The sequence below is a fragment of the Rhinolophus hipposideros genome (genome assembly GCF_964194185.1).
Source record: "Rhinolophus hipposideros genome assembly, chromosome: 18".
In the NCBI taxonomy this organism is placed as follows: Eukaryota; Metazoa; Chordata; class Mammalia; order Chiroptera; family Rhinolophidae; genus Rhinolophus; species Rhinolophus hipposideros.
In genome coordinates, this window is record NC_138064.1 from 33,517,250 (window position 1) to 33,533,363 (window position 16,114).

The following is a 16,114-nucleotide window of genomic DNA, read 5'->3' on the forward strand; positions in this document are numbered from 1 at the left end:
TCTACTATAGGTGTTTATAAAATCAAATAAAATATTTATTAACTGAGCCACCTGTTCAGGTAAAGCACCAGATCAAAGGGTAGGTGCAAGCCTAGAGAAGTCCCTGCTTTCAAGGGGTATTGATCCACTTGATTAAATGCCAGAAATGTCACCAAGTGAGCTCATTTAATTGCCAGTTAAATGCTCAGTGTAGGCAATGAGGGCTGTATGTCCACAATTGCCTCTGAAGTTAGGATTTTGAACTTGTAGCGCTTAGCTACCATAGTGAGAGAAAGGGAAGTGGTATAATCAGAAAAATAAACCCAGAGATAGCTCACTGCAGTATTCAGGACAAGTGGAAGGAGAGAGGCTCATGAGGAAGTACTATGCGAGGCAGATGGTGAGAAAAGAGTGCTCTGAGAAGCATCTGACTAAGAACAGTTTTAAAGGTATCCCGTACCCCTGGTTTGCAGCTAGGACAGTGATGTGTTCGACCCTATCATGAAGTTAAGGAGAACCGTGACGCCGAGGCCTGTATGTGATGGTGGCACTATTGTTACCATGACTGTGACCAGGATACCCATAATTCTAAAACGTGGAAACCAGGCACTCATGAGAGACCCTTACCGGAAGTGACATGCAAGAAAAACATTCCTTTACCAAAAGAAAGATGTCTCAATTCCCACCCCCCAAATAATATTTTGCTTCCTGTTAAACACAGATAATAACAAATATGATTGAAATATGGGAAAATTCGTTGTTTCATATGTGTCTTTATTCTTTTAGGCCTCTTTTTCGTGGAAGTTCAGATGTCGATCAACTAGGAAAAATCTTGGAGTAAGTAATAGCAGTACTTTTACATCAGTGTCTGTAGCGTTAAAACATGTATTACAGTGACTTTTCTCTGACGTTTATATAATATGTTTATCTCTTATCTTTCCTACCCCAAGCTGCTGCTGCAGACAATGTTACTATTTGTGTGGTGAGTGGGGCATGGTGGCTGTGCTGTTTCATGCAGAGCCCATCATGATGTGTGGCCTAACTGCTCTGCTCTGGAAACTTGTGTGTTGCTCATGTGGATCTTTGCGCTGCTCCTCTTTCTTTGCTTGGCTGAGCTCCACTTCTTTAGTTCAGAGCATTGTCTGCTTGGGATCATTGCAGATGTATCCACCTTTGGAGGTGGGGCACTTGGTGGTAATGCGTCCATGCCACTGGGCTTCCTGTCCCCATTGAGTATCCATTAGTCATCCAGGTTTGGTTTGCATTTTTTTCTTTTGTTTTCCTGGACAAAGGATGGTATGCTACACAATCCATTTTTCTTTGGAGCACGTGAAACGGGAGATGAGAATCCTAGGTTCTGATCTTATATCTATGGCTAAATAACCATGCAATCTTGAGAAAGTCATTTAACACATCCTGTAAAGGGTGTACACAGTGTCTGCTACACAGAACGTGCTTTAAAAATGTTAGCAGTTACTATAATTCATCATTAATTATTTAACCATTTTGTTCCTTAACTTCTTCACCTGAGAAATGAAACTTGGGCCTAAATTCTCCTTAAGATCCTTTCTTGTGCTCAAATTCTTTAGTTCCAATCGTCTGTTACATAGCTCCTCGATGATTTGCAGAGTTCCATTCATGTCTATATGTGTGCATGTGAGGGTATGTATGCTTCCATGTTTCTAGAATGTAAAAAGGGGGCTTTTCTTCTCACAAAGCATGCAGTATGGCATCCTTTGGAGATTTGTGCATTTGCCAAGTCCCATCATAATTGGGGTGAAATAAGATGAAAGTGGGAGTTGTAGAACCAAAAATAGCCCTGATCATTGGTCTGTGACATTTGATAGGAATCCCAGTGATTTTTGTGATATTTGCAGTCTTTAAAACTGGGGAGAAGTGCCCCTAAAGAAAAGACGTATATTTTAATCTTAGCTACTCAAGCATGACTGCTTAAAATAATTGGATTGCACCTGGAACCTAACTTTGTTCTTTTGATGACTGGAAGCAGCTCCAATAGACTTCTGTCACTGCTGGATCTGAACCCAGTGGCTTGAAGGTCTGGAAAACATTTCCCAGTTTTATTGTCTGGGGGCTGCCTGGGTTCAGGGCAACTGGTGCTTCTACTGCTACTACTGACTACTCTGTAAGATGGACGGATTCAGAACAAAATTTTCACTCTCTGCTTCTGGATGTCAAGTTCTTTGTCATTCAGTGATGAACTCCCATCTGTTCTTCCCCATCACTGTTGAATGTATTTTGTGTGTATGTGATCTTGAAGAGGGAACTGTGCAAGTCAGGCGTACACGCCAGTGACCCTCTTAAAAGGAAAAGCAATCTTGACTGAAAGTAGCTTGCCAGGCATTAAAGTCCTTCACCTGCTTCCCTTACTGACACCACCTGAGCGTTTGGTCCCCCTCTAGCACTGGCACCTGCAATCTTGTGAACATTGTTAGTGCCCCTGAGATACAAAGTCAGTGAGGTGGACCAGAAGGAACCTCCAACTAGCGTGTTTGACTTGCTTCCCAGGGAAAGTCAGTTCCACTTCTGGCACAGGCCTGACATCCTAGGTTGCCAACAGAAAGAAGCCATAAAGTTCTATATGCTCTGTGCCATTAGATTTTACTTTTTGGTTCTGACATTGTTTCATTGAACTGTTCTAGTTCCTCTGAATGCATGCATTACTTTTGCGTCAAGAAAAGGGACAATGCTGCACCCTAGTGTCACTTCCAAAGTACTTGAAAAATGATTTCTGTCCCCACCATGACTGCCATTTATAGGTTTTGTGCTGTCGTTCTTTCCAGTACAAATGTCAACTTTTAAGGCTTATGTTCAGCTGTCCAAATACTGAAATTCGATGCAAGCGCTTTTTAATGGATCTATCAGAATTTCACAACACTCATATGTGGGCCATAAAAGTTCATACTGGATATTGAACTGAATTTGTTTTAAAGGAAAGTTATATTCACATTCTCCTAAGGGGAGAAATGTTTGTGTTTAGGATGATTTATACTTTCAAAGAACAGCAAGTATTTTGAAAATGTAACTGAATGCTTTTAGCCTGTGGCATTTCAGAACATTTTTAGGAGTGGAGTCACAGTTAAATACAAACAAAGTATTGGATTTGGAATAAGGAGAACTGGGTTCACTCCTGGCTCTGTGGCTGACCTCGCTATGATGACTTTGGCAGTTCATTTCATTCTTTATCCTCAGTGTCCCCATCTGTAAAACGGAAATAATAATACCTGACCTGCATGTCTCAGGGTCGTTATGGGGATCAGAGGAGGTGACAGATTTAAAGACACTTTTAAGTTATTTATGTAAGCTTTTTTATATGTTAACATAATATATATTATAATGCATATAATATATATTATATATGTAATATAATACATGCATATATATAATTATATACCACACATACATGTACATACGGAGACACTGTTTCTCAGAGGGCTTTTGGCATTCAGATTTAACTCAATATAAATATATTGAAAGATGCAAATAAAAAGATTTTTAAATTATTACTAAGAGTTGTTATAACCAATTTCTAGGTAGCTGGTGATGATATGCAAAAATATTAATATAAAAATGGCTAAAAAGCTAAAAAGGAATGAAAGAAAAAATTTAAAGTTCTTTAATAAGGATTCTTTTCTTCCTCCACTTGTCCCAGTCTATCCAAACACATACACGTTTATTTCCTTTAATAATTCATAGTGACTTTTTTTCTTTTTCCTCTTACTCTATCTAGATCTTCCTGTTAAACAAAATTGTGTATTGCTCAAATTGCCATTTCCATTCATTTGTTCCAGTAAATATGCCCAGCAGTCTGTTTTTATCTGCCCCAATAATATGGCTCTCCCAGCACGTCCTGCAGAGGTAGAATTGTCTTTCCACAGATACTCAGTGACAGGTGCAGTTATGGCACAGGTGTCTGCTCTTCCCAAGTGAGGTCTGTGACCTGGGCTCTCTTGAAGTAAGGGAAGGAGAACAAAGCCCTACAGAGATCCTATGACATTTACCACCACATCTTCTTGAAACCTGGAAATCCCTTCAGGAGAATACCCCTCCTGGGCCTTATTCCCGGCGAGTGCAGGCCAAGAAGACCTTGACACAGGCCGGCAGCATTTCTAACTGTAGTTTAAATAGTTTGGTCAGTATTTGAATAGTCTTATATTCCATCCACGATACTATAATTTTAGTTCAGAGTTCATCAAAGTCTATGTGAGATATAAGTTCTTGCATCTCCTGATTTCTCTTGTTCAAACCTACTTACCATCTATACATAAGCTATAAATAACATCTGCACAATGTAGATTATGTTGTGTAAGGCCACTGACCTATTAATATTTCTGAAGAACCTTAAGTTCCTCATCAGTAGAACTCAAACATATTTTTAGTGTGGTAGTGACGTATTACCTACACATTGTAGATTAATCACATTATTTTCCTCATAATAATGGGAAATGTATTCATATTGGCAAGTATTGTGTGCCAGGCACTGTGTGATACACTTTTAATTATCACTGATCCTCCTAACAATCATAAATTACCCTTGTTTCATAAAAAAGACCCTGAGGCTCATAGAAGTTAAGTAATTTGTCCTTACCTACCCATAAACGGCAGGTGCCACATTTGAACCCATGTCTGCCTATTTCCAAAGCCTGTGCTGTTTTTATATTACTTGATACTCTCTCCACATTTCTGATCGCGGAATGGCTTTCAGAGACAACAGAAATGATGTTTTTATTTATTGTTTGCTCTCTTTGAAATACCATAAAATAGTTATATAATATAAATTATGTAAATTATATTTGATATTAAATTATAAAATAGTGTTTGCTAAAGCACAGGACTAACATACTGGTTTTAGCCTCTTTTTTGTTTGTATTTTTGTTTGTTTTGGTCTGATTCTAACGTATATAATTACGATTTGGGGAGTTAGTCTTTAACCAAAAGTGCAACCAGATTTATGTGGTAACAGATAATGTTAGATGAACATCATAAAAGCATCAATATGGAAGTGTTTGATCAGAACACAGAAAGCATTCTTGGGCATAAAGGAAAATATTATATGCCCTTGTGAGTCTCCTTTGAATATATAGGTCTTGCTCTATCCACATGTAAGGGCCTATTGGTGGTATAATATTTTCCATGTCTTCATTATCTCTTGTATTTAGTATCTACTTCCAGAGTAATCTCTTACTTCTTCCCAGTATCTTTACAATTCTCCTGAGGGATGACCCTTTAACCCTGGTCACTGAATTGCAGTAGGACAGAGAAATGAGAGTCCTGCCAGTCATACAAGTGAGAGGTTCCTGGGGCCCCTTGTCCCCCGTGCCTGCCCCTTAGACTTTACCTTCATCTAGAACTTTATGGGAAAATAGCTTCTGCATAGCAGCTAATGTTTATGTTCACATGTCGTTCTTTTGTAGCGTAATTGGACTCCCAGGAGAAGAGGACTGGCCCAGAGACGTTGCCCTTCCCAGGCAGGCTTTCCACTCAAAACCTCCTCAGCCTATTGAGAAGTTTGTAACCGATATTGATGAACAAGGCAAAGACCTACTTCTGGTAAGTGCAGGCGATACAGAGTCGGTCTGCTCTGTGCTGATAAGAGACTTGCCTTGTCCACCTGGGGAGTGGGTACAGCATTAGGTCAGTGTCATGTGACCTCACAAGGCATAGGCCACACTCCCTCGGCAGCTCTCATTTTCACACCTGTAGTCGCTGGTGGCTTTTGATTCTGGAATGTCTTCAGTTCTGTAGAAAGAAAAAGAGTTTTATCCACACACTTTCAATTCTCCAGCTTTGAATATTCATTTGAATGCAGCCTTGGAAGCCTCTCGATTCGTCTAGATATATGCTTCTAGTAAGTATTGAAGTGTGCTATGCACATGTGAACTGCCGCACTGAAAAGAAGGACTTCAGCCCTATTGGAGACTCAGACTTGTAATATGTGGCCTTTTATATACCTTCCTATACTTGGAGGCCAGATATAGGAGGTAGAGGAGTCTACTTATTGGGCTACTCTTGGTGTTTGGAACCCAATGAGTCATGAGTGTATCCTATACCTACGAAATTAACAACCTCTGACATCTAGCCAAGAAAGTGTTCCTAGACCAGAAGGAGCCAGTGCTCAGTATATTCTGATTTCAAATATGGTCTGTAGCGTTTAGTAGAAATGTTATGCTTCAGCTCTGTGTGGATACAGCCATTGATTGGCATGTTTGCAGAGCCATGGATTTTCCCAGTGAAAGACCTAACTCCAACTTCACCTGATGGTGGCTCATTTTCTGATGTTTAGGCAAAGGTTCCCTCCACTGCCCAGTTATGGATAAGAACAGCGATAGTTCTCCCCACTCTTTATTTCTAAGACACTCACTAAGGCCTACATCCTTTGAAATAAATTAACTAGAAGGGAGAATATTTATGTAGACAGAGGTGCACTGTATGTCTAGGCTTACTTGCTGACTCTCTTGTTATATAGGAAAAAATTTCAGTTCCAAATAACAGACATGTACTTGGATTAGCTTAAGAAAGGGGGGTTTGATGGAATGTTTCATGTGGCCTGGAAATGGAAAGCCATTCAGGGTATAAATGCTCTGTCTCTGTCCTGTGCATCTCCTGCTCTTAGCAACCCTGCTTTTCTCTGCCCCGAATGCCTTTTCTTTACCTCATTGCTTCCTTTCAGTTATACTGTCTGTTCTGCTTAACTTTAGCTAGTCCCTTGACTATAGAAATTCAGCTAACTCATGGATCCATTCAGTTCTAACCCACTCAGCTAACGTTTGCCCTGTCAGTATTTCCTACATCAGATTCCTAAAAGGAGGAATCTGGCTGACACACCTCACCTTTCTGCCAAGCCATGATGTGGATTGCTACCTAGGGCCAGGTAGCATTCCTGGTCCAGTCAACTGTGCTGAGAAAGGGTAAGGGTCATGTGGTATAAAATGTGGCCACCATGGGCTTTCCTTTCAGCAGGAATTTTGAATGAAATGTTCCTCTGAGAAGAGGATTCTGGACAGTCATAGATGAACTTCAGTAATGCAGTATCCTACTCCTTCAGCTACCATAACATCTAAAGAGAAGCCAAATATATCTCCTAGCTCCAACATCAGTAGGAATCACCAAGAAGAACTTAAAATGTAAAGACAGCAGATAATGTCACATGCTCATTCAGAGTGCCCCATTAGCCGTGGCGGCTTTCAAAGTCAGACAGCACACGACTGTTAGACTGGAGAAGTAGCAGGAGACAACCTAAGAAGAAAAAGGAACAAAGAAACGTACCAAAGAGAAAAGGAAGAAGCAAAGGAGAGGAATAGCCAGTGTCTTCAGGACTAGGGGAAATTTAAGGACAAAGCATAATATCCATGAGCATTCAGGGAAAGGATCTCAAAACTCAGAACTCTTTTATGGTCTCCCTGTTTCATGCTGGAGGGACACAGGCTAGAACTCTACAACAGAAGGAGATGGGCCATTTGGTACAAGATAGGCAGCTAAGTCCTCAACAGTACCTGTGGCTTCTATTGAAAATTATTTACTAAGCAAGAAAAGTGAAGCGTGTTTTAGAAAGTTTGTTTTATTTCAAAAACAATTAACATTTAAAAGTTGGCATGTTAGGAGTTACTCTTCATTTTCATCTGTAAAATGGTTGGCTTTATATAACGCCTCAGTCATATATGTATGGTTATATACATCAACATTTATAAATGCGCTTCCATAGGTATATAAGTAATGTACAGTAATAAGACAATTCAGGGGAAGAATTATTTTTAACAACCATTACCTACACATCTTTATGAGTTTTGTCCCCTTGATCATAGTTAACTTGGAAAGCTGAGTGTTTATTCCAAATATGATGCTCTTGCTGGAAACAGTTTTAGAATTCCTGCTATCTTACTGCTTTCCGAGGCTGAGGTACTTTTTTATTTTTATTTATTTATTTTGCTTTTTTGGTGTTTGTATTAGTCTGCTTTTGATGCATAACAAATAACCAAGGAAACATCTCACCAGCATACATCAGTAAACATTTTTTTTCTTGCCCATGGGTCTGAGATTGGCAGCGACAGCTCTGCTCCAACCTTTGGGTCAAGTGCAGATCTTCTCCATGTGTCTTCCTCTGGGGCCCAGGCCAGCTCTCTGGCTTTGGCTCCATGGAGCATGTTTTTCTCATGGTAGAAGGAGGATGCTCCCAGGAGGCCAGCAGAAACATGTGATGTCCCTGAAGGCCCCTAGGAAGAGCCACCCTGTTACTTCTGTCCACTTTCCACTGGCCAAAGCAAGTTTCGTGGCCACGGCCAACTTCAGTAAAGAATACCCCTCCCATGGATGGAGGGAAGGGAAAAAAGGGAATATGTGCTAAAAAATGTTCCACTCCACTGCAGTATTCAACTCCTGACTAAATTGTAATTCAAGAAGCTCATTTTACAAGTCAGTATTTTAGGGAGTAAATTAAATTTTCTGGCAGAAACAGCATTATTACACAAGATTTTTCTTTTTTTTTAATTCTCAAGCCAGCCAGTTGCTTTATTGGAGTAGAGCAATAATAGAATTTAGCCACGTTTTCTAACAATATTTCTAGAGGACATAATGTGCTTTAAGGCTTCCGACTTGAGATTCTCACACACACCCACGTTAAGCTAAGAATTTCTCCTTCTTTCTACCCCCTTTCCAGCTCTAAGCCATCAGTATAGCTGTGGAGACAGGGCTTCCTCCCAGATAATCTTCTAGGGACATGTCTATCTTGAACATATCCCCGCCCTTTTTTTTCATTCTTTCCCATGTTCTGGGGATTAAGCTGGCAGGTTCCTTTTCTAATGCCACTGCTAACGTCCTGCTTCTTAGACACTGGGAGGAGACCTCAGGCTTAAGAATTTTGCTCCTGTTTTCCTATCCTGGAGGAAGTCAGCCCTTCCTTGTAAAGCTTTCCTCAAGATGTTTATTGCTGTTAGAGACAGTAGAACCAAATTCATAGACATCTCAGATATCTGGCTCACTTCAGTGGACACTGCGTCACAAGAATGGAAAAGCTGGTGGCTTCTCTACCACTTGTGAATTCCTGGGGCAATGGGTGGGCCTTACTCATCAATAATTAATGCTTGCCACCTGCTAGGCAGTCTGGAGGTGTTGGTGGAAGGAATGGAGGGAGGTTTGAAAAATAAGATTACCTGGGGTTGGAGTGGAAGAAACATTCTGACTGACTGTGGAAACAACAGTTTGGGAACAGTGATTATGGCTCTAGAGGTTCACCTTTCCCTCCTTTCGCCTTCTACTTGCACTTGAGTTGAAAGCCTGGAACAGAGTTTAGTGACTGAATTGAATCTAATGGACTCCTTATAAGTAGGGCTACTTCTAGCCCACATGGCACCTCGATGTCAATTAGAAGGAAGGCATCCTCCCTCCTCTGGCGGTGCCACCCTGGGGCAGGGTACATGGCTTGCTGGGATTGGGATCATTAGGATCTAGGTTTTAGTCCTTCCTTGCCCCCTCCTTAATAGAGAAAGCCTTTATTTCCGGGCTTGAAATGCATTTCCTTTATGGTTTTTGTTGTTAGTTCATTTGGGTTTGGGTTTTAGGAATTTGTCAGAAGCCATTTCCTGTTTTGGTTTGGAGAGTAGTTCAACATAATTCCCCTCTCTTCCTAAACAATGCCGTGCCATTTCCTGCTCATTGTCAAACCTTGGGGAAGGGTACAAAGTTAAGGTGAAGTCTCCCACGATAGCACCAAATTTCTATCATTAGAAAAATCACTACCTAAATAAAGTTATATGCATGCTGCAGTAATAATAGTCATAATAATAATAATATCTTTTAAAGGACCTCGGGTGGGTTGGAGAGAAATCCTGGGTACATAAGTATCGACAGGCAACCCAACAGGTGTTGCCTTTTTCTGAGAGACAGTTTATACCTTAACGGCATTTATATATAAGTACTATCTACATTTTATTTCATGTCCTTTGAAATAGATATTCATTCATTATAGACACGCAGAATTCATGGCAGTGAATAAATGTATAACTGTGAACAGATAATTTAAAGGGACATGTTTTATGTCAGTGAATTATTTTTTCTTCATCACAGAAGTGCTTGACGTTTAATCCAGCCAAAAGAATATCTGCCTATGGTGCCCTGTCTCACCCATACTTCCAAGACGTGGAGAGGTTCAAGGAGAACCCAGATTCCCATCTGCCACCCAGCCAGAACAGCTCCGAGATGAATACAGCCTGAGGTCCCAGCCGCGGCCCTGAGCTGATCACCTACAGAACACCCATGGTGGCTGATGGGTCCCCCTGAGTAAGCCCTGCACCTCTGCTGAGGATCACGGGAAGGAGACCTCGCTGCCTGCCGTCTTCTGGATGGGGTCTGCTTCTCCAAGGAAACTGCCTAGTTTACTGTTTGAAATCAGTGCAAGAGCAATTGCAGCTTTATGTTCATTCATTTGTTTGTCTGTCTGTTTGTTTCAAGAACCTGGAAAAATTCCAGAAGAAGAGAAGCTGCTGACCAATTGTGCTGCCATTTCATTTTTCTAACCTTGAATGCTGCCAGTGTAAAGTGAGCAATCCAGGCACAGCTGAGTTATGATGTAATCTCTCTGCAGCTGCCGGAGCCTAATTTGGTACTTCTGAGTGAGCATGTGTGTGAGCGCGTGTGAGTCTTGATCTCTTAAAAAGTGTTACTTTCTGTAAATGACAACAATAATTGAATTTTAAAGACTCGGAGTGACCCATAAATAACAGGCATCTGTTAACTGAAGGTGATTCACCAGAATGGGCTTCTCAAATTAGAAAGTTGAGCATATGTTCTCAGAATTTCTTTTCTGGCCAAAAGCAGTAAATTTGCTAGCAGTGAAAGTTTCACTATCTAGATGAAGTTTTATACACACAAAAGAGAAAAAAAAATTCTAGTATCTTTTAAGAGACCTATTTTTTAAAGCTTACATCCTATTTACTCTTTAAAAAGCTGAATTTACTCATTCTAAGTCAATTTTAACCTGTATACTATGCTTTATTGTGTTTTTTGGTGGGGGGGGGACTCTATAAGCTCTTTCTTACTTGCTATAGATTTAGGGAGTGTACCTCAAATAGGTAAAATTGTCAAAAAAAATAGAGAAAGCCTTTATTTCCTAGTTTGAAATGTATTTCCTTTTTGTTTTTTGTTGTTGTTCTGTTTTTGGTTTTAGGAATTTGTCAGAAACTGTTTCCTGTTTTGGCTTGGAGAATAGCTCTCTGACTAGAGACGGGAATACCATTTAAGTTTTCCCCACTTATTACACTGTACTTTTTCTACCATGCACTGCACTGTATGCATCTTCTCTCTCCCCCAGTGCCTCTAATATACAGAGGGTGCCAAAAAATGTATACACATTTTAAGAAAGGAAAATTGTATTAAAATTGTAATGCACGATATATACCGATAACAAAAGATGAATACAAGTCACCTTTGACTTCTTCAGTTAAAAGAGGTGCTCAAAGTGGTTACCATCAGCGTCCAGACCCTTCTGATTCCAGCAGACTACTCCTTGAGCAACGCTGACCAAAGTGTCCACTTGTATACATTTTTTTGGTACCCCCGGTATATATGATTACCCATTACATAACTAATAACAGATTGCTTAAGCTGTTCCCATGCACTTTCTTGCTTTCAGTGAACCTGTCGTAAATAGTTAGAATCAGATTATGGCTTACAGCTCCAATTCCCCAATATTAACAGGTCTCCTGTTTTCTAGCTCTAGTGCAATCTTCCTACCTGGCATTCACAGTTGTTACTGAGGCAATGAGTAGAGGACTAGTTCTTCTCTATCACTACCACATAGATTGCTTTAAAGTGTTGTTAGTGTTTTACATTCTTATTGAATGTATTGTCATTGTAGATATTCTGAGAGAGTATCTTGAACTCTTTTTTAGAAATAAATATTTACTCTATAAAACATCTTTTCTCCATCCCCAAGGCTGTGCTCATTTCTAGTGCCTTGTGCACACTCCTGCTCACTGCAGAGTCAGCCTGACCCGGGCACTGTGAACAGCTTTATTTTTTTCTCTTGCCGTTTTCTATTTAGTATTTTCCATTTCATACCATCTCTGCCTTACATGTGGTTAGTGCTCAGTTGGCTCTAATAACCAGAAGACACAGAGATTAAGTGTGTTTTGGGAATTTTAGCTATCTTTGCTTTCTGACGCACGTTTTGAGCGCATGCAACAGTTAGACCATGGTTAGGGTTAGAGTTTTCAAATAATAGACATTGCTTCACTCAGTAGAATATGTTCCAAGTGATGTTTATGCATTGTCAAGCCTTACTGAATTCTTCACCGCTTAATATTGTATATGACTGCCTTGACCAAGAGAAAAATTAGGAGAGTTTTTTTCTCCTTGAGAGCATTTGAGTCAGGAACCATTTATTATTAATACATACATTATTTAACATTATTCTAATTCAGTAACTTGAAGAGCAGGAAAATTTTTCTAAAGTAAGATATGAAGATGGGCCATAAGGATGTTTTACCCTTTTGTTCCTTGTGACAATAATAATTATGTTTTGTCATCACTGTAAATGCTTGAGATATAATGAATCCAGAGCATTCACGGCAAAGTGTATTTGTGGTCTCCCCTGGAAAAGTGAGTTCTGTGTTTCCTTTGATTGGGGTCTAAATACAAAGACATTTTTGCTCAGGCCTAGAAGTTGACTTTTAAAACTCGCTGCACTGATTCACCATGAGCTTTTCAGTTAGTATCCATGGTTAGAATGAACATTGACTTGAGTTTCTGCTTCTGCAAAAGTTTTTCTGTAAATTTCCTCAAGAAAAACGCAGCTGTTCTAAACTGGAATTTTTTTTCAGCATTCTTTAGACTTTTAAACAAATAGGAGCTCAACTTTTATTTCTAGCACATACTTTTGGTTCATTTCTCAGTAGTGTTTATAAAGAAAATTTAAGGCACAAGCATTTTGGCATTAGCGAATAGCCAGAGTATCCCCTGAGAGGCAGAATGAGAGTGCATTTCAGCCGCTCTGAACTTAAGAGTCTGTCCCCAGCTCTTCCATCAGTGTGGTTCACCTGAGGAGTCACTTTCTTGTTTTATGTCTGTTACATTGGGGCTCACTGCTTCTGAAATCCAGCTCCCACACAAGCACCCTTGCAGTAAGGGTACTTTAAGGCTATAGCAGAACGTGGAGTTACTGAATACTGCTTATTCTTTTGTGACATATGGTTCAGATATCTTAGCCAAAAGCTAGGCAGAGGTTAGCGGAAAAGGTCATACTGCCTCAGGGTTATACTGAAGCAGCTTAGAGCAGTACACATATGGTGACAAATTTGAAATCACATTTGAATTTCTTTCTAGGACTGGTCCAAGAATGTGCCGGATAGTTTCTATATGATACTCCGTTCTGGCAGCCAAGGCATTGTGGGAACTTGTGCAGGGTGGTGTGTGTAACAAACTACATTTAAAAAGAGTAAGGGAGAAACCTCCTTTTAGGCATCATAGCTATAAGCGTGGCAAAGGGTAATAAGGATCTAACCTTATAATCTTAAAAACACAATTCCTAAGAGCTTGTAAGAATCCAGTGAGATGGAGCCTCCCACTTTGTCTCTCCTTTGAAGTGGATGGGAATTCACGAAGCAAAGAACCAGTTTTGGAGGAACGCTCTAGGCCATTTCAGCCCCATGTATTCTCATAATTTTCTCTCAGGAAGCACACACTATGAATGGCAGACTTTCATTTAGCCCCAGATGACTTACTAAAAACAGTTCAAAATATTCACCTAAGAATAGAATCTCAGCCTTTTAGTTTTAAGTAAAAATGAAAATTTCAGGATACACGGGCTGTTAATATCTTAAAGAAAACGTGTACCTTTTAATAGAGAAATTTATAGTTTGACTCCAGAATGTGGTACTATCCATAATGATGAGGAAAAACTTAAATTGTACCAAACATTTTGAATCTTAAATTATGTATTTAAATTGAGCTTTTAACTAACTATAGCAGCTTCTCTTAAAAGTAGTGCCTATAAAAGTCAATAATGGTAATTTTCATTCCATTATGGAAATTAAATCATGTTAGCTTCTTAATATCATAAACATTAAAATCTTCTCTCCAAAGAATTGCTTTTTTTCTTTTTAAGTGACAAGATGACTATTTTTATGATAAGCAAATGAGACTATCACACATTTTTCCAAAAGGAGGCTTTTGTTGCATAGTTGGGTTTAGGAAAGAATAATTTAAAAGTTAATAAGCCCCTATTATTACTTCATTGTGTTAGTATAGAAACTATAGAATATTTACTTTGGAAATAAAATATTGAAATATAAATTCTTAGCTATTAATAGAATTCAAAAGAATGCATGTTTTTACATTGTGATACAAAATTATGTATAAAAATAAAGATGTTATATAATTTCTAAATGTTTAAAGATCATAAAACAGCAGCAATGGATAGAGGAAATTCTAGAGAAAATGAAGTTATTCAAAGAAGGATGGTTGCAAAATTACATATATTTTGAGGGATATATAGTTTATTAAATATATTGTAAGAATTTATATTGAAGTCATCTGACAACTATGAACTTGATATGTTCAAAAACAAATTTTATGAAAAAGCCATTCCAAACAGTTACCATTTCAAAAGTTGAGCTAAGCGAACTAAATCATGTGTATTTCTTCTTCATTTCATGGGAAGAAGCAGCCACATGAAGCTACACTTGTTATGTAAGCCCAAAGATGTTCACTGGAAAAAAAGGAAAAAAAGAAAAAATTTTTAAATTTAAAGGCATGTGTTTTCTATGCCACCAGAATTTTTGAAAAATTGTAAAACCCAAACCATTTATCATGTGCATGTGCATTCAGTACATTCAGATATATGATTAGGACGATCATTACATCTTCCTTCTCCACTGTGGAAAAACTTCTTGAGGCTGCCAAAAACCTGTCAAGCAATGTAAGTCCTCAGATAATTAGTAACAGTGCTTCCCCCTCAAAAGCAGAAGAAAATAGCGTTTTCACTTCTTAGCGATGCAATTTTCAACCTAATTTTGTTACGTACCTATATCTCAAGCATTTCTAACTTGCACTTTTTCAGAAAAAAAACCAAAAATATTCTTTTGGCCTTTTCTATCTTCTGACCTTTGTCAACAACAAAAAGAGGAGGATTCTGATTTTTAAATTTGTTTTTCTCAATTAGTTGTTTGGTTTTATTTTTAAATGAAGTGCAAATAGGTTTTTCAAAATGTTTTCTATTTCTCAGCAGTCCCAGGGAGTGAATTTAGATAAATGAATGGACTTCCATCAACATATTTCTGTTTCCTTGATACTGGTACTCTGGCCTTCAAGAAGGAAAAACAAGAGCCACCTGAAAACAAATGCAGGCTTTTGTCAAGCATCTATTTAAATTATATTCCAGCAATGGGAAGTTAGTGTGGTAGGAAAAAGAGGTGCAAAGGTCTGTTTTAAAATTCACACTGTCCTAAGAGATAGGCTTTCTCGTTTTATTCCAGGGTATTCCACAAGGTGGCACTTTCAGGGGAAGGGGAAATATGAGTAAAGCTAAAAAAGTATTTCTGAAGACTGAATTCTAACTTTATTTTTCTGTACATCCTTAACTCGTGCCCAGCACTCGTTTTTCAGGATGGTTAACAGTCTTCATAATGTTCAGTAACTTAGATGTTTTGGGATTGTTCTTGAGATTTGATAATACACTCATTTTGCTCAGTTAAGTGCATAAAGAAAGCCTAGTCATTCATTTATTTAAGAAACATGTTTTGAGGTACCTAATTACCTCACTTTTCTAGGTGCAGAAGTTTCAAAGATGGACAGACAGGTTTATTACTACTAAAAAAGCGACACTCACCTGTGAACAGGACAGTTTTGTTAGGAGTGTAAAACTCCTCCAGTGTCCCCAGCCAAAATACCAAACCCCCTGTCTGCTGCTGTCACATTCCCTACCATGGTTGTCTTTAGACATCAATTAATTTTTTGAATCCTAACTTAAAAATCAGATGAACAAAATAAATAGCACATCAATTATTAAATGGCAAAACTATTTTTTCTAGAGAATTGGCTATGCTGAAACAGCCCTGAAATACTAAAAGGCCTGGTAATTTTTACATTTGTGTACTCACAAGTGTAAATTCGCAAGAAATTCTAACTT

The 16,114-nt window shown here is 38.8% G+C and overlaps 1 protein-coding gene across 3 annotated transcripts in view; it reads left to right on the top strand.

Annotated features, from left to right (window-relative positions):
- CDK6 (cyclin dependent kinase 6) overlaps window positions 1-14,699 on the top strand; it is a 222,852-nt gene extending 208,153 nt beyond the window's left edge. For all 3 annotated transcript variants that reach the window (XM_081080319.1, XM_081080321.1, XM_081080320.1), the window contains exons 6-8: window positions 766-816; window positions 5,412-5,547; window positions 10,057-14,699. In XM_081080319.1, the coding sequence (XP_080936445.1) occupies window positions 766-816; window positions 5,412-5,547; window positions 10,057-10,203 (334 nt within the window). In that variant the 3' untranslated portion in view covers window positions 10,204-14,699. The remainder of the gene's footprint in view (window positions 1-765; window positions 817-5,411; window positions 5,548-10,056) is intronic.
- Window positions 14,700-16,114: the final 1,415 nt, after the last annotated feature.